The sequence below is a fragment of the Buteo buteo genome, chromosome 23 (assembly GCF_964188355.1).
Source record: "Buteo buteo chromosome 23, bButBut1.hap1.1, whole genome shotgun sequence".
Classification (NCBI taxonomy): domain Eukaryota; kingdom Metazoa; phylum Chordata; class Aves; order Accipitriformes; family Accipitridae; genus Buteo; species Buteo buteo.
This window is the reverse complement of record NC_134193.1, coordinates 16,488,369-16,505,004: the sequence shown is the minus strand read 5'-3', so window position 1 is coordinate 16,505,004 and position 16,636 is coordinate 16,488,369. Positions and strand designations below refer to the sequence as shown.

Here is a 16,636-nt window from a genome sequence, read left to right as displayed (position 1 = left end):
ATTGCACATCTCTGCGGTTGTTAGGGGCATGCTGAGAGAACAGGAGCAGTTGCACAGCCGCATCTCTCTTACAGTGCCTCCGAATTATTAGTGCCTGTCAACTGGTCGGGGGTTGCCACTCAGAGGGAAGCCCTGATTCAGCTGTTCCAAGGCCAGTCTGCTGACATGCGAGGGGTGTTGGTCTATCTTTAGCTTACAAGTTGAATGTGGGGTCATATCTGAACTTTACAACAGTCATATGATAAATTGCAGGTTAAGAATACTAGGCATACCTCAAAGGTCAGGGCAGCTGGGACAGCACTTTCTTATTTAAGGTTCATAAACCAATTAGGAATAATCTTCGTAGCATTAGGGCTAAAGTGACAGGACTTGGTGGGGCAAGAGAGATTTTTAATAGTTAAGTATTTAGTATTGAAGTAGTTTAAAATGGCATTGAAACAAAGACTTAAGGCTTATGAAGGGGACTGGTGCTCATAGGCTGAGGAAATATCTTGATAAGCTTAGGTTTGCCTATTACCTTTGAAGCCTAAATATTGAACAAAATATTGGTAAACAGAGGGTTAGCCTAGTGTTTGATCTCAACTCAGAGCTTCCTTAACAACCCACCTGCTGTTCACATAAAAGTTACAAGAATTAAAACAAAAATTCAGGTGATGCAGGAGACTGACTCACACCTCATTTAGTGTTGCTCACTGATGCATGTTGAAAAAGACTTAAAGGCTGTCAAAGGCAAGTGACTGAACAAGAAGGGGAGTAGGAACTCCCTGAGCCACATTCTTAAGAGTCCGGAGATCACCTCTCTTGTCAACAAGTAGCCACGTGCCCTTAGATAGGACAGTCCATCAGCTATTGCTCCATGCTGGAGTGAATTAATTAGTTGTTTACCTTGTCCTAGATGTCTGACACAGAGTCTGATCTTGATTTTAGCTTTGTCCTACTAAGAACCTTTTCTTGTTCTATATACCTCTCATGGAAACTTGTATAATTAAAGCACATAGCTTCAGGGTGCCTAAACCAGTTCATAGGGGTTTTTATCTTTGGCTGCATCCACTAGAGCTGGACAGGCTTTTTCTGGTTGGAGTTAGTTATTGCCAGAGGGAGCTTACTTCTTCAAGGATCATAGTAGGCATGAAATTCCTTCTTCTGTTCAAGTTTTTTTATTACCTGACATTTTGTGATTCACTTTTTATGCAAATCTGTTGCCTCATACTTAGCTCAAGAACCTCCACAAGGGCTTTGTAAGGTGTTAATCAAGATACAGGACTGAGATTAGACACATGATACTAGGAGAATATCCCTGATAAAAGCATGGGGCATTTCATCTGCGTAAGCAACTTTGGGAGACAGTTGCCTGGAATCAGGTGACTTTTCTACACTACTGCTTTGCTCAAATTTCTTTGAGGAATTATCCTAATTCTGTCGGCTACTTTCTGGAGGAAGAGTCAAAGTCGTGTAGGGAATGATCTTTAAATGTGGTAGAAGAAGGGGCAGATCTGTCTGAATGAACAAAGGAGGTGACAGTTTTTGATTGTTTTCTGAACAGAAAATTGTGAAGGCTGGAGACAAGGACCTGGATGGACAGCTGGATTTTGAGGAATTTGTTCACTATCTCCAAGATCATGAAAAGAAGCTGAGACTGGTCTTCAAGAGTTTGGATAAGAAGAACGATGGTAAACACCTTTCTTATGCTCATGAATAGACTACTGTGTGTATTAGCTTGTAATATGTATGCTTGAGCTCACTGGCTTATCTTTGCAGGCCGTATTGATGCCCAGGAGATTGTACAGTCTCTTCGGGACCTGGGAGTCAAGATCTCTGAACAGCAGGCTGAGAAAATACTGAAGAGGTGAGGATTCAGCTGGTGGTTCTGTTTTACTGTTGAAGGGGTTAGAAAGAAATGTAGGGATGTGGAACCCATCTCCTCTTTCTACCCTTTACACACTTCCCAGAGACTTCAGCTCCTCCCTTTTTGCCTATTACTCTTCATTTTGATTTTTTTCCATTAATTGACACTTAAAAGGTTGTAATGCATTATGGAGAATTACTGTCAGAATCTCTTACCTTCCTGACCTGTTGTGGGGAAGTGCTTGCACCTGAGCTGTTTTGCACCCCTGTCTGATTGTCCTGCTGCCCTGAGCTTGCTGCTTTGGAGAGGGCCTGTGCAGTTGCTCTTTGGAAACGCTGAGTGCTTTATGCATGTGGCACTAACATGTTAACAACCACTTATTTGTGCTGTTTTTTCCTCTTTCTTTCCTCTGCTACCTTCCCTCTGTCTGTTTGCCTGTGTGTCAGAATAAGGACGGGACACTTCTGGGGTCCTGTCACCTAGTAAGTATTATTTTCCCTTCAGTGTCAGTTACGTCCCTAATTTTGGTAGGAGGGGGTGCAACTACTGTTGTGGGTCAGTTAAAGGGGAGAGAAAGGGGAGGAAAAAGGGAGCCCACTTCTACCTCTCTGCAATGTTTGGTGAATAGAAGATTTCCTAGCTTTGTCTTGTGTCTCTTTAGAAGTCTTTTAGTAGTTGCTTTGCAAAGCTTTTTTTGGTGTAGGCCTGAATAACCAAAGGGAAGGGAGGAGGAATTTGTCACCCAGTGGGAATCTGTACTCATCTAATGATAAATCTTTTTAGCATGGATAAAAATGGGACAATGACAATTGATTGGAATGAGTGGCGAGACTATCATCTGCTGCACCCAGTGGAGAACATTCCTGAAATCATCCTGTACTGGAAGCACTCCACGGTAAGAAACTGTTCCACTGCAACAGGTCTTGGTCTTTCCCCAGCTTCTCAGTCAGAGTCCTGATCCCCAGGAGCTGCTATCAGCGGTCCCTATCTTTTATCTTCATGGTTCAATAGCTGCCTTGTAGCCCTAGAAACCCAATTGCTTCCTGTCCTGTCCTGTTATCTTGCCACTTATCACTGGCACGGCTTGAAGCCTCTGGCACAGGTGATATAAACTGCACATTCCGCAAGAAGATGAGGGTGTTCACTTGGCTTGCACCTCTGAGAGGTCATACCAGTGGCCAGCCCCTGCTGGTTCGAGACCTGTTAAGACTAGAAACTGATTTGACAGGCAGCCGTCCTTCCTGGAGATATTTCAGTGTGTGTAAATAGCATGTAACGAGATTAAACTGGCTGTGAGCTTGGAAGGTTCCAGAGAGCTCCAGCTTTTTTAACACGCAGCTGCCCGCAGTTGATCTTTTTGTTCCTTACTACAATCCACAGTATTTTAATGCAGACAGATATTCAGCAGTTGCCAGGTCCTTGGATAGAAGTCTCTAAATATGAAGGTTCCCCTTGTGACGTGCTATAGCAGTGACAGTTCCTGTGGCCAGACGCAGCAGTTAATGGCTATAGATAAGCGGCTGACTTGGAATAAATGTGTCCAGTACTTCAACACTTAGCACTGATAAAGAGCAATAAAACTTTGGCAAGATCGCTAGCTGATGAAACATTTCTTGACACCTTATATTTTTGCAGATCTTTGATGTAGGAGAGAATTTGACTGTCCCTGATGAGTTCACAGTGGAAGAGAGACAGACAGGGATGTGGTGGAGACATCTGGTTGCAGGTGGAGGTGCAGGTGCTGTGTCCAGAACCTGTACAGCTCCCTTGGACCGCTTGAAAGTGCTCATGCAGGTATGATGGAGCAGTTCCAGTTTGTTTGAATACCGAGGCAGATTCCTTTAATATTCTTGCAAAGTGATGCCTTGGAGATGATAATGTTCATCAACACAGTACAGCACTCTGGCCAGGCTCAATCTCATTGCTTTTATATTGGTATTTTTGAAAACTTTTTGGATTATTTGAATGATCAAAGTCATGCTAAAAAAGTTATTCTTTGCTGACTAGAAAAAACAGAGAGAAGCTTTCGGGAGGTAGACATGTGAAAACTGTCAATAGTATAGAGAGCTTTGTGGTTTAGAAAACTGGGAAACTTGGATTTTGGTGAAACAGGTTAAAGTCTTGTGTTCCCATGAGAGAGACCCTGAGGCCATGAGAGTTGATGTGGTTGTGGCGGTCAGCTGGCAGAGCTGGTACTCAGTATCAGTATTATCAGCATTAGAAAAGAGTTACAAAACTTGATTTTAGCCTGCTTTGTCACTGTACCTGCTTTTGAGCCAGCAGAGAAGTTTACCCTGGGTAGCTGATCCTACGCTAGGTATGGAAGTTGCCTATTTAACCTTTCCTCCCATTCCAGAGGGAGATACTGATTAGATTCATTAGTTAACACTAGACTTTGCAAAAAAGAAAAGAAGCTTGCTTTCCTATTGTAGAAGTTATCTGGAAGGGATTAAAGCCTTGGCAAATCTCTGGGTAAATAGAAAAGCGCCCTTTTGTCCCTGGATTACAGAAAAACGTAGCACTGTCGTAATCAGGACTGGAACTAATCCAAGCTCGCTCACTCTCTCCCAGGTTCATGCCTCCCGCAGTAACAACATGTGCATCGTTGGCGGTTTTACTCAAATGATCCGAGAGGGTGGACCAAGGTCACTGTGGCGAGGGAATGGCATCAATGTGTTGAAGATTGCACCGGAATCTGCCATTAAGTTCATGGCCTATGAGCAGGTGAGTAAAAGAGCACAGAGAAGTCTGACTGCAGAAGGGTTTGCAGAAGGACAAGCTGAAAAAAAAAAAAAAAAAAAAAAAGTCTGAGAAGTCAGTGAGCCTCAGTGTCTGTCTGTCTTGGCTTCTACAGATCAAGCGGTTCATTGGTACTGACCAAGAAATGCTGAGGATTCATGAGCGACTGTTAGCTGGTTCTCTGGCTGGGGCCATTGCACAGAGCAGCATCTACCCAATGGAGGTGAGGCAGGTGGTTGATAGTTCAGCCCATGAGGGGTCATGGTAAGGTGCTGTGATGGGAAATGTAGGTAGAACACCAGTACTGTTATAGCTTAATGAGTTCTTGGAAATGATACCAAGTACTACTGCTCGCATGACACTTGCTTAGTCCTGACCATCATGCTCTTAAGAATGTCATTGTCTATATGTTTTTCTCCTGTTGATTCTCCTGTAGACCTTCAAGGCATTTCTTCTTGTCCCCAGGTTCTGAAAACACGAATGGCTCTAAGGAAGACAGGACAATATTCAGGCATGTTGGACTGTGCCAAAAACATCCTTTCGAAGGAAGGAATGGCTGCCTTCTACAAAGGCTACATCCCCAACATGCTAGGAATCATTCCATATGCTGGTATTGACCTGGCAGTCTATGAGGTATGAAGCCTTTAACCTATTGTAGGGCTGTGCTGCTTGTGTAGCTTTATCACTGTAGGACCTGTCAGTTACTTACAGGAGTTTAAGTAATTTTTCAAAGCTTTCTTGATCAGCCTTAAGGGGCACAGGTAGATTTTTAGCCAAAATGGCCTAAAACATAATCCAATACAGTGATTCTCCTTTCCTAGTCAACATCATGCATGGTCCCTTGCTTATGTCTCTCTCTCTCTTTTTTTTTTTCAAATGAGAAAATTGCAGCAGAAAGTTAAAGAAGGGGTTTTCCCCAAGCACTGCAGTAGCTCAAAAAGATTTGAGATTTTGGCTGAATTTGCATATAGCTTTCTGGGCCTTTTTGCTAGATCTTGTGTGCAATGTGATGTTCTTTTGATTGCCTCTTTGCTGCTAACATCTGGCTTGTTCCTTCCAGACACTAAAAAATGCCTGGTTGCAACGCTATGCTGTCAACAGTGCTGACCCTGGAGTCTTTGTTCTGCTGGCTTGTGGCACCATCTCCAGTACCTGTGGACAGCTTGCCAGTTACCCACTGGCTCTCGTGAGGACACGCATGCAGGCCCAAGGTGAGAACTTCTGGGAACTCCTGTCATGGTCTCTGAACAGGGTAAAGGTCTTCTAGTGTAAACATTGCAACAACAGCCTTAACTGGACAGTGCAGATGAGCAGTAGGCTATTTGCCATGCTGCAAGAGGACAGTGGACTTTATGCTGCCCTTAGCGTCTGGGGCTAAGCACCTCCAGGACAGAGGTTCTGTTTTGCTCAGATCAGGAGTTTTGGGCTAAGGGAGTCTGCAGAGCAGTTTTGAGAAAATGGCTGCGATGTGCAGCACAGCCGTGGCTTGCTGAGAAGTTAAGTGCTGTCCCCCATGAAGCGTTTTTTGGTCTGTGAATATCCACAGGAAGCATGTGAATCAGAACTGCTCTGTGAGACAGGTTTTAACCTACATTGTTTTTACCACGTAGGCTGCATTATTTATTGTGGCTTTCTCTATTGCAGCTTCAGTGGAGGGTGCTCCCGAAGTGACGATGAGGGGACTGTTTAAACACATTCTGAAGACAGAGGGAGCATTTGGTCTTTACCGGGGTCTGGCGCCGAATTTTATGAAGGTGATCCCAGCTGTAAGCATCAGCTACGTGGTTTATGAAAACTTGAAGATGACTCTGGGCGTGCAGTCACGGTGACCAGGAGATGCCAAGGACTTTGAACTCTGAAATCTTGGGGTGCAATCCCAAGACGTATAGCCATCTCTCATTCTGTGAATGTGTTGACACTAAGCTGACTAAGCAAAGCTGTGAAATCTCAGATAGTTTGTGAGTCAGTAAGGGGGAGGGGAGGATCTGGTGTCCTTTGCCATCTTGCTACTCAGAGCTCCACATAAACCATCATGTGGTCCTTTTTGTTGGGCCTTTTGGGAGACCAGGAGGTGAACTCCTGGGGGAATCTTAAGGCATGAGTAGCTGAGGTCAGTTCCCAGCAGTATGGCAGAGTAGCAAAGATTTGGGTAACAGGTCTGCTTTCAGCGTATTGTGTGTACAGAGCTGTTTGCCTGCAGATGAGCACCTTCTGACTTGCTGAAAGAGCTTCTTTTTCCATTCAGAGAGCTTCTTTTTCCATTCAGTTGTTTAACTTCCTACCCATCGTTTAAATTTGTACAAACCTTGTGTAGGAGCTGCTGCCACACCAGGCTTGTTATTATGTTTACATATATTCCTTTGGGTAGGAGATGTTCATGTTCTGCTTCCAAGACTTGACATGAAATGTAACTTTGAACTCTACTGGTTTTGAGGGCTGGTGGGCAGTGGTTTATCCAGTCAGGCTGAAGGTTACTTAGGCCAGCCTGATGAAGAAGTAGGATTATTTATTTTTTATAGGTTTAAGTGTGTCTCATAAATCCACTAACAAGATGCACTTACTAACAGAAGCAGCAGACTAGAGCCTGCATGCCTGTATCCTCTGCATGCCGGGATTGGCTTGTCTTATAATCAGCAGGGGCTTGGAAAGGGGAAAGCAGGAGAGCCCTGGATGGACTGGCACCTTGATGCATGGCTTTAGTGAACAAAAGACAATATTTCACAACTCCTGTGCAGTTGTGCTCCCAGCACGACATGAGAGCCCCTGTGCAGCATTGCATGGACCTCTGAATTCCATTCTGCCTGGTGCCGAGGATAGCTGGTGGACCTTTTCCAAGCCCTGTGCCTACGCTGCTGTCTATCTCTTTAGACCTCTTTGTAGATTGATGTTCAGGTTTGCATTAGTGGGATGGAGTCCCCAAGCCAGGAGTATGTCTGCTGTGGGAAGGGGTGTTAGGGAGAGGGGCTGGTTGCCACTGGGAGAGGTGAGCTTTTAGTCCTGAAGACAGCTTGCTTTTCTTTCAAAGGGTGCTTTTCATAAGGCTAAGGGAAAGAGATGGCTTTAAAATTTCTCTGACTGCATTATGGGCTACTTTAGTTGATAGCATCTGGCTTCTGAGGCCTGGGAGATCCTCATCCACCTTTTCATTTTGGGCAAAATGGACCAGCGTTTGCATTCCACTGTTTTACTGCTTAAAGCATATTTATTTTGTATTTATTTGAACAGAGTTATGTTGGACTATTTTTATAGACTTGTTTAAATATTGTTACTGTGCTTATATTTCTCCTGTTTTAAAAAGTTCTCTATTTGTTCTCTTACATCACACAGCTAAGTCGTGGGGAGGGATGCGAAAGTCACTTGTGTACCTTCCCTTTGGGGCTTGAGCTGCCTTTCCCATATCTGGGGTTGTTGCTGGAGGACCTCAGCCCAGAGAAATTCTGTAGCAAGAAGCCATAGGAGAGAAGGGAGCTGGAGAGGAAGCAGTAACTTGGGAGGAGGGGAGAGGGTGCACTGTGAGGCTCGCCTTATTTTGGAATTGCCTCTGTGTGTGGTTGAAAGGGTTTCAGGTGGTGGATGGCTGAAGTTGGAAAGTTGAAGGTCTGTGCATGTTGGATGTCACAACAGCTAATTGAGAGCGATCTTGGGGAATTATTAGGTAAGGGGGGAGGGGAGAAATCTCAGGGACTAAAGGAAATGCAAGTTTCCAGAGAGATGGAAGGAAACTTGCACTTGGACACAAGCTGCTGCAGTTGTGCTTTGAGGCTGAATCAGCAGACCCTGCTGCTGAGCCAGTGCTCTTCCCGTGCAAGTGGGCACTGTGGAAAAGTGTGTGAGAAATCAGAAAAGGATTTGCTAGCACTCAGCAGCTGCTTTTTTGTTGACAGATTTTGGTGGTTCATGGAGAGTCTTCCAGGTGAGGCTCTGCCTTGACTATCCAGTGCTGTCAGTAGTTAGCCACGTGGAAATTAACCAATCTGGATTAGCAGTATGATTTTTTTCCACCCCCCCTTCTTGAGACCTGTCATAAATTCTGCAGTGGCTCCTTCCTACCAGTGTGGCCTAATGGGAATATGAATATCAGAATGCAAAAATCAATGCAAAATGACAACCATCTTTGTAGCTGTAACCACAAATTGTTATAATGCAAATCTAACTTGGATTCTTCATGTAGGGAACAGTCTGCTAATAAAGGTCTGTCAAAGAGATACCATGTGTCTGCATCTCTTTCTCAATATGGTTTATTGGTGCTGTTCATGGCCAGACTCTTCCTGAGATGATTCTCACCAAGGATGCTGACACCGGGAAGGATCCTCCCTATGAGGACCTGGGAGAACAGAATTCTTAAAGGCAAAACCAGCAAACCTGAGATCAAGGCTAATGATGGTGGTGATGAGTCAGGGATGTTCAGATGCTGTTAACCTGCCTCTTAAGTGTTGCTGGACTTTGCTCATCTGTGCAGTATCTAAACCTCTCTGTTCAGAGAAGTGAGTTTCCCAGAGAAGCTGGAAACTCTGCAGTCCAGTTATGCCCTCAAAGGAACCTGGCTTACAGGGTTTTCAAAAGAAAGGCTTTATACAATTTTTTCTTAAACAAATAAAATCCCTACCAGGAGCTATCCTTGAAGGTCATTCAGGAACCATAGCTGGTAGTGCAGGTGGCCTCTGATTCTGTTAACAAAACTTGCCGTGGGGGCCAGACTGGGTTTGTTGGTTCCTTATGCCTCTGACTGTAATTCAAGGCTTTTATTCAGCTGTAAATCTACTCATGAAGTCTGGGTCCTTGTAATCTGAGCCAGCGCTTCCCAGCGGTGTCAACTTCGGTCAGCTGAGACGCTTATCGACGCACTCTTGGACTGCAGCGCTCAAGGCTGCTGGCAGCATCCCCTCTCGCACCGCTGCCCTCTCCTACCCTTTAACTGTCTCGCCTCTCTATGTGGGGGGTTATGTTTTGTGTCACAAGCTGATAAAGATGTGTCTGAAGCAAGGGCTGGCCAACTACCTGTGTCCTGAGACCAGGAGGGAATTGGCTGTACTTGACCTTGCAAAACTCATTTTTGCTACAGGGATCGGGCCAAAGGCTCAACACTGAAATGCTGCCCAGTAAACACTGCTGTACAGGGACAGGACACCCTGGTGCTGCAGAGGGAGGAGCAGGGCTCTCCTCTTTGCTGTGTTCCCTCCAGCTCTTCTCCTTCCTTTTTAAGGAAGAGAGATATTTTCAGTGCTTAATTACTAGGTTAAAGCTGAGACTGACTTACTCTCCAGACACGCAACAAAAGCAGCCTCTTTTTAAACTGCCCCCGCTTTCACAAATGCAGAGTGATGATGCTTTCCTCCCTTTGGGGCTGGGGGTGTGATAAGGGATGCGTGAGGTGCCTGACGAGTGCAGGGGTGTACCAGAGGCATGGAAAGCAATGTGAATCTTGGCACTTGAACCTTCTCGCCTCCAGGGTGCCTAGCTTATTGGGAAATGAGGAAACATGACCTTTTTCTCTGGAGAAGTAAAAATCCAGCCTGTGGGTTGGGTTAGCACCCCCTCCCTCTCTGGCAGGAGGATAATTTGTCAGTGTCATCACCCTATGTTGCAAACCTTGCTGTGGATGAACATTATTGGGGGAGCTCTCTCCCGGTCCAAAGGGTTTAGGCAGGAATGTTGGCCCTAGCTGGGCTACTTCTGCTAGTCAAGCTGCTGTCAAGAGAATTGGGTGGTTGCTTCTAGCTAAGCACCCTCTTCCTCTCAGACTGTACACTTTAAAGTTAAGTTTCTAGCCTTCTAGATATTCCAGTTACTCATCACATGCTTCGCATGCTCATTTAAAATAGTTAATGATTGCCCTCTACTGGTTAGCCTGTATTACTGCTTCATTTAAGTACTGCTTTTTTAGTAGAGCACTCTTGCGAGCTTGATGTGACACTGAGTGGATTGAGACAGCGTTGAAAAAACTTCCATGTGTCACCTTGTCTTGCATCCCCAATTGCTTAAGGTTGACTTTTCCCAACTCCTAGTTGAATGACACACAAGCTGACTTGGTGTTCAATTTCTTTTTGCAAGCCCCACTTCCGATCTCTTCAGAACCCCTGCTCTCCAACATCTCAGCAAAAAAATGCATCAGATTTGAAGAAAACATTTATTGCCTAATGTGGCATCAGTTACCCGTGCTCCCAGGCTGGCGGGTACCCGGAGGAGGTGATGCTGTGACCGCAGCCGTGGGCTCCGTGCATGGGCTGTTTCCTTTTTTGATTTCTTTCGTTTGACACAGCTCCTTCCAAAACAACAAGGGCATAAGTGAAACAACCAGTGCACCAGCAGGAGAGAATTTACTGAAGAAAGAAGTATTTTTCTTTTCCTTTTTATCTGATCATAAGTCTAAGAGGGCCTAGAGAAGCTACAGGCTTCCCCATGCTGCCTCAATCACAGACACTGCTTGCCTGGGTGCTGAGCTGCTGCTGGTGCCATTTTCCACATCTGTGCTATAAAGAGGAAACCAGGTTTCTGGGGCAAAGCTGTGCTATGCTGGGAGGGTCAGTAAGTGTGCTCTGAAGGAAAGGGGGATTCAAACTTTGGGAAATAAGTAAAAGGCCTATGCTAGCCAGGCACTCAGAATTAATGTGGTTTGAGTCCTGCTAATACCTCAGGCTGACACGGGGGTATGTGAGTCTCTGCTCTGGTGCTCCCTTCACATCCACCTCTGTCAGCCAGATGACAAAGGTCCCTAAAATCTTTCCTGCATTTGTTTAACTGGTTTCATTTTACTCCTCAGATGCAGTGTCCTGCCTCTCAGCTGGGCACAAAGCCCTGCTCTGCTAACAGTGATCACACCAAGGCTCGTAAGGACAAACGGTTCTGGCTGATTCCACTCTTGGTTTTCTCTAAATGTAATTTGTCTTGCCCAAATTTAAATGTGATCCAGCTGTTAATGTGGGGGGGGCTGGGCCCTGCCTCCCAGGTGCTGCCTGTTGCCTAATGGGGAGAGGAGACCTGCCCCTGCCCCACCACAGGGTTTCAACCTGTGCCTATTTTCCTGTCCCCAGTTCCCCTGAACCTGTGGGGGACAGCTCTAAAAGTAGTATCTTGAGGCTGGGGGGTGTCAGGGGTTGTGTTGGGTCCAGTCTGGCAGCTCAGAGTGGGGTTTTGGGCACTGCTGGAAGCTGAGAATCTCCTGCTGTGGGTGAGCAAATGGTGAGGACAGGAATGGAGAGACAGAACGGGACAGGAAAAGGTAAGATATTTTTTCACCCCCCAGTTTGCAAAAGGGAGCCCCTCAAGCTGGCTTGGGGACTGGGGTCATTTGCAGGATAAAATGTCCTAAATCAGGTGGCAGAGGTTAGCGCTAGGGCTGGGTCTGGTTAATTTTTCGATGGAAAAACTAAAGGAAAAAGTTTGATTTTGCGGGACTGGATGGTGTTGCCTCTTTCCTGATGTCCTGTGGGGCTGGGAGATCAGGACCAGCTCCCAGCCCAAAAGGAGCCGCTGTACTGGACACCCCGGTGCTGGGGTGGGAGAATGACTGGCTTGTGCAATCTTCCTGAACCCCACTTACAGACAGCTGGGCTACAAAACCACTCATCACACAGCACCTCCGAGTGCCAGAAAAGCAAATCCCAACCTGAGAACAACCCAAGGTTTTTAGGGGTTTAAATGGTTGCAGCTTTGGATGAAGCAGGGCTGTGCTGTGCTGTGCCCCAGGGGCATCAGCCCTTCCTGCCCCTTGCTGCAGCTCCTGGAGGCAGCTGGCCTCTGCCGGGGGATGCAAAATGAGGAATTTCAGGGCAAAAATCCCACGCTTTATCTATCTCTCCCCTGGCAGGGGGAGGCAGGCAGTTACCAGGTTTCCCACTGGAGATGCTCGGGTGCAGATATTTGCTTTGGGGAGTTGTGTATCTGGGGGGGGGTGTTATTTTAAACCACCGTCGCTGTCGAAGCAATCCTGCCTTTACTTAGTCCCGTAAATCATTTCCACCAACTTGAAAATGTCTCTCCAAGACCCCTGTTTGGCGGCTGGAGCTACAGCCCAGGGTCTTGGTACTCTTGCCAGGGGTGGGGGCTGCAGCGGCTCTGCTGACCCTCGCCCACCCGCGAGCAGCCACGTACCGTTTTCCACGGCGCGTACACGATCTCCTCTTTGCTCACCCCCAGGCACTTGGCGTGACGCTCGAACTCTTCCCAGTGGGCTGTGCTTACGCTCAGGTTTCGGGCTGGAAAAGGAGAAGCATTTGCCAGGCGTTAAATATGGACCGGTGGCCTTCGTGCCCTGCCCTTGCTGCCTCCCTTCCCCGTGCTCCCACCGAGGCTTGCTGTGGACGTGGTCTCTGCCGGGGTCTCTCACCCCCATGGTGAATATACCTGAACAAAACCAACCTCAGGCATCGCCTTTTTTAACCCTCTCCTTAATCAGCTCTGGTCCTGTCTGCTCTAAGGGGTTGCAGGATAGTCTGATACTCCTGGGGCATCGGGAGGAACTGAGGTTAATTATGGAGGCGGTTTTCTATATGTATCTTTGAACTCTCTTAAGCAACTGCTTTGCAGCTTGGAAGGGCAACAGGAAGCCTCATCAAGGTCTAAAATGCTGCTTTATGGGGTTGCAGGTAAGATCCGATCGGCTTTGCCTGTCCTGGTAGTGCAAAGCCACGTGCTCTGCCCTGGGAGGCAAGTACTGAAAAATCATGGTTGCTTGAAAATATGGAGATTTTAGAATGATATCGATGCTGAATTGTATTTGCTTCCTGTTCTTTGAATATTTATGGCGTAAGTGGGTTTTGTCTTTAACTTGCTCTTCCTGCTCTGCCAAGAGATTTAGGCTTAAATGGGGTTTGTAAATACTCCCGTGACCACTGGAGCAGCAGTCTCAGGAAAATCACTGACTGTTGGCAAAACCAAGTTGCTGCACGGTTTTAGCTGATAATTATATGTGCGTGTTTTGGTGTCCCATGCTAGCTTGAAGTTCCTTTAGGTTGGAGTTTGCATACCGTAGAGATACAGTCCCAAATATGTTCTTTCCATCTGCAGTTGGTACTGGATGAGTAAAACGTCTTCAGAGCTGAGGTTCATCAGCATCCCCACAGTTTGCTGGGTCTTGGCTTCGAGAGAACAGAATCAAGGTTGGGAAGAGCCACAATATTCAGATTTTTCAGTGCTGCAGCAGGGATAAACTGCAGCCCAGGTGTGGGCAATGCTGGTAGCACCTGGGATCCAGCCCTTAGCAGCAAGTGAGGACAAATGTCCTGACGTGAGGCGAGTTGTTTGGCTCTTGGTTTATTTGAATTGTGTTTCTTAAATGTGGGCCCGAGGTGTGAAGAAGCCGAAGTCACCCAGCTCCTGTCCTACTGTTGCAATGTGCTGGATGGTCTGGCTCACTGGTGCTTGGGGTATGAGGGGGTCTGCCTGGCCCTGAGTGCTTGACCTCGCAGCTTGAGGGGGCTGCAAAAATGGAGAGAAACTGGTCCTTGCTTGCAGCAATGCTGGTGTGGCTGGGTCAGTGCAAACTGTATCTCAGGGGTTTGCAATTCCCACCCCAAGTGGCTCACCCTGTTTCCTCAGTGAGGAGGAAACAATTCAGAATGCAAGGCTTCATTAATTTGCTGAAACCTGCCATGAATGTTCCCCTCCTTTCCCTGAGGGACTGTGAAATAACTTTACAAAAGAAGTGGTCTTCTCCTATGGGGATGGGAGCAGGTTTGCTCCTTGCTCCCAGCACGGCATTGCTTTGTAGGGTTTAGTGCGGCTTGATGGTGGGGCCACAATCCCTGGGGTGCCCCAGGAGAGGGGCTGGCCCAAGGTGCCCCTGGCCCTGGGGAGTCCCCTGAGGCTTCAAACAGACAAAGAGACCCGGGAATAAAATGCATCAGATGATGTAAAACATGGACATGGGCCATTTCCATGTCTCAGCCTGTCCAAAAAAAGGACTGGGTGATAACCTTGGTGGCTGTACCCGCTGGTGCTGCTTACCGTGCTTCACCAGTGTGGTGTTACCAGCAGTGATTTCGAAGTAGGTGGAGTTGTTGGTGAGACATTGGTCCCCCCTGGAGAAAGAGAGGGGAAGGGGTAATGCAGGAAAGGGGAGCGGAGACCACTGCCGTGGGCTGGAAAGGACCAGCAAAGCCCTGGCCCTGGTACAGGGCACCTGCCCACTCCTCCACAGGGTTAATTGCTCTCACTGTTAAAACTAAGCCATTTCTCCTGTGCATTTGTCTGACCTCCACCTGCAGCTTGTGGTCTCTGCCTTGCCTTTGCCCTGGCTCCTTGGTAGCGAGATGTTTTCCACCCCAAAATAACCCAAACTGCAAAGAGCTGCCTGCTTTGGCACAGAAAAATTCATCTCCTTAAAGTCTGACCCTGGTGGGGGGAAAACAGCTCTTGGTGCCCAGCAGAGTTAGCAGCTGTGGTGCAAGGACCTCTGGAGAGGTCTTCTCCTCTGGAGACGTCTTCTCCTTGCCTGCGTCCTGCAGCATCCACACCTGCAGGGCTTGCTGCCTGCAAGACCTCTGCGCCTTGCAAGATTTGCCTGAACCTGGGGGCTGTTGAAATAAATAAAAGAAGGGGTGAGGAAGAGAGGGGATGGGAGAGCATACACGGAGCAGCTGGGAGAGGCTCTCTCCTTGGGAAAACCAGTCTGAAATCATGCTCATATCTTGTGTTGAAACAGCTTTGGGGGCTGCAGCACGTGGGAGGAGATGGGTTGGGGCAGAGAGACCCGAGGGCTGCATCTTACACGGCCACGCGCTGGGTGATGAGCAGCTCCTGCTCGCCGGCGTGAGGCTCCACGTGGAGGTGGCCGTGGTCGATGAGCAGCATCTCCAGGAGGTGCTGGGGGAACTGGGCAGCCCCAGCCACGTACAGCCACATCCCCAGCAGCTGTGGGGAGAGAGAGGCAGGGTGGTGAGAGCTTTTGGGTTTGCAGGGGGAGGTTTGGGGGAGAGATTTCTAGCCTCCCTGTGGCAAAATTGTTATTTTTGACCTCAGGACTCTGCTAGTTCTCCCTCTTGTGCCACACTGGCAGCAAGAAAATGAAACCTGTGCAAATGTATGGGGGGAAAAAAAAAAAGCTGAATGTGGGGATTGGGAAACAGTGCCAGTGTTGGCTCCCGTGCTCCTGCGCAGTGCAGCAGGGTCAGGACAGCCCTGTGCTTCCCTGGGGGAATTGCACCAAAAAATACCCAGCCAGCCCGCCTTGTTTTAAGGTCACCTTTGGAACTTGGTGGAAGACCACAAGAAAACTGGCTAATCTGAGGTGTTTTGGAAAGCAAGCGTTTCCCGTTTGTTGCAGATGGTGCCTTGGTAGATGTGCCGGGGGGAAAGGGAGGGTTTCCCTCTTTCCCAGGGGACAGTGAGGCTTATCAGAGCACCCACAAACTCGTTGCAGGAGTGGGGCAGCCCCCCCCCGGCAGCTTGGGTCTCTCCTACCTTCGATGCCGTGGCGTTGTCCGGGTGCTGCAGGCGTGGGGCTCCGCAGGGGAAGGCGGCCGTGGGCAGCAGCGACGTGAGGCTGAGGATGGCAGCGATCCCAGCCATGGCTGCCCGAAAGCGAGGAGCAAGTGAAGCCATGGACAGACAGACACGCTTGCTCGGCCGTTTGCTTTTACAGCCCTGCGACGGGGGGACGGGACGTGCCGGCGGTTGCCAGCTCCGCACCGGTGACGCAACCAGCACCTTTGGGGACGTTGCCCAGAGAAGAGCTGTGTGCCCAGCACTGACCTCGGCACTTGCCCTGACCTCGGCTGCGGCCACCGGTGGCCAGCACTGATAGCTGTGGGCTGCTGGTGTGGCCGGAGGTGATGGGGGCAATGCACTTGCTGCGTTTAAAACTTAAATCTGCCCTAAATTTGCCCATTTTTTTTCCCTGCGAGCTCCCACCGTAGTTGCCTCTTGCTTCACTAATGAGGGACCATGCAGCCCCCCCTGCCTTGAGTGGAGTCCAGGAGGGCTTCAAAGAGAAGGGAAGGTGTTTTTGCTGTCCTTGTCCAAAACAGGCCATAAAAATGGGGCTGAAGGGACCCCAGGAGGTCGCCCCCGTCCTGCTGGATGTGTCCCCTGCGGCAGCTCCCCTGACCCCCT

At 48.1% G+C, this 16,636-nt stretch overlaps 2 protein-coding genes across 5 annotated transcripts in view; one reads left to right on the top strand and one right to left on the bottom strand.

Moving 5' to 3' along the window:
- Positions 1–8,790, top strand: part of SLC25A25 (solute carrier family 25 member 25) — a 27,450-nt gene extending 18,660 nt beyond the window's left edge. For all 3 annotated transcript variants that reach the window (XM_075056059.1, XM_075056062.1, XM_075056060.1), the window contains exons 2-10: positions 1,544–1,670; positions 1,759–1,846; positions 2,630–2,741; positions 3,482–3,640; positions 4,418–4,570; positions 4,701–4,808; positions 5,051–5,218; positions 5,646–5,796; positions 6,230–8,790. In XM_075056059.1, the coding sequence (XP_074912160.1) occupies positions 1,544–1,670; positions 1,759–1,846; positions 2,630–2,741; positions 3,482–3,640; positions 4,418–4,570; positions 4,701–4,808; positions 5,051–5,218; positions 5,646–5,796; positions 6,230–6,414 (1,251 nt within the window). In that variant the 3' untranslated portion in view covers positions 6,415–8,790. The remainder of the gene's footprint in view (positions 1–1,543; positions 1,671–1,758; positions 1,847–2,629; positions 2,742–3,481; positions 3,641–4,417; positions 4,571–4,700; positions 4,809–5,050; positions 5,219–5,645; positions 5,797–6,229) is intronic.
- The window catches only part of LOC142044050 (alpha-1-acid glycoprotein-like), a 19,699-nt gene extending 3,164 nt beyond the window's left edge, over positions 1–16,535 (bottom strand). The window contains exons 1-6 of one of the 2 annotated variants that reach the window (XM_075056063.1): positions 15,986–16,535; positions 15,294–15,436; positions 14,531–14,604; positions 13,552–13,662; positions 12,677–12,780; positions 10,731–10,847 (exon numbers count right to left, since the gene is read on the bottom strand). In XM_075056063.1, coding sequence (XP_074912164.1) covers positions 10,731–10,847; positions 12,677–12,780; positions 13,552–13,662; positions 14,531–14,604; positions 15,294–15,436; positions 15,986–16,126 — 690 coding nt within the window. In that variant the 5' untranslated portion in view covers positions 16,127–16,535. Of the gene's footprint in view, positions 1–10,730; positions 10,848–12,676; positions 12,781–13,551; positions 13,663–14,530; positions 14,605–15,293; positions 15,437–15,985 lie in introns of those variants that run through there. The other variant, XM_075056064.1, reaches the window with a different exon arrangement.
- Positions 16,536–16,636: the final 101 nt, after the last annotated feature.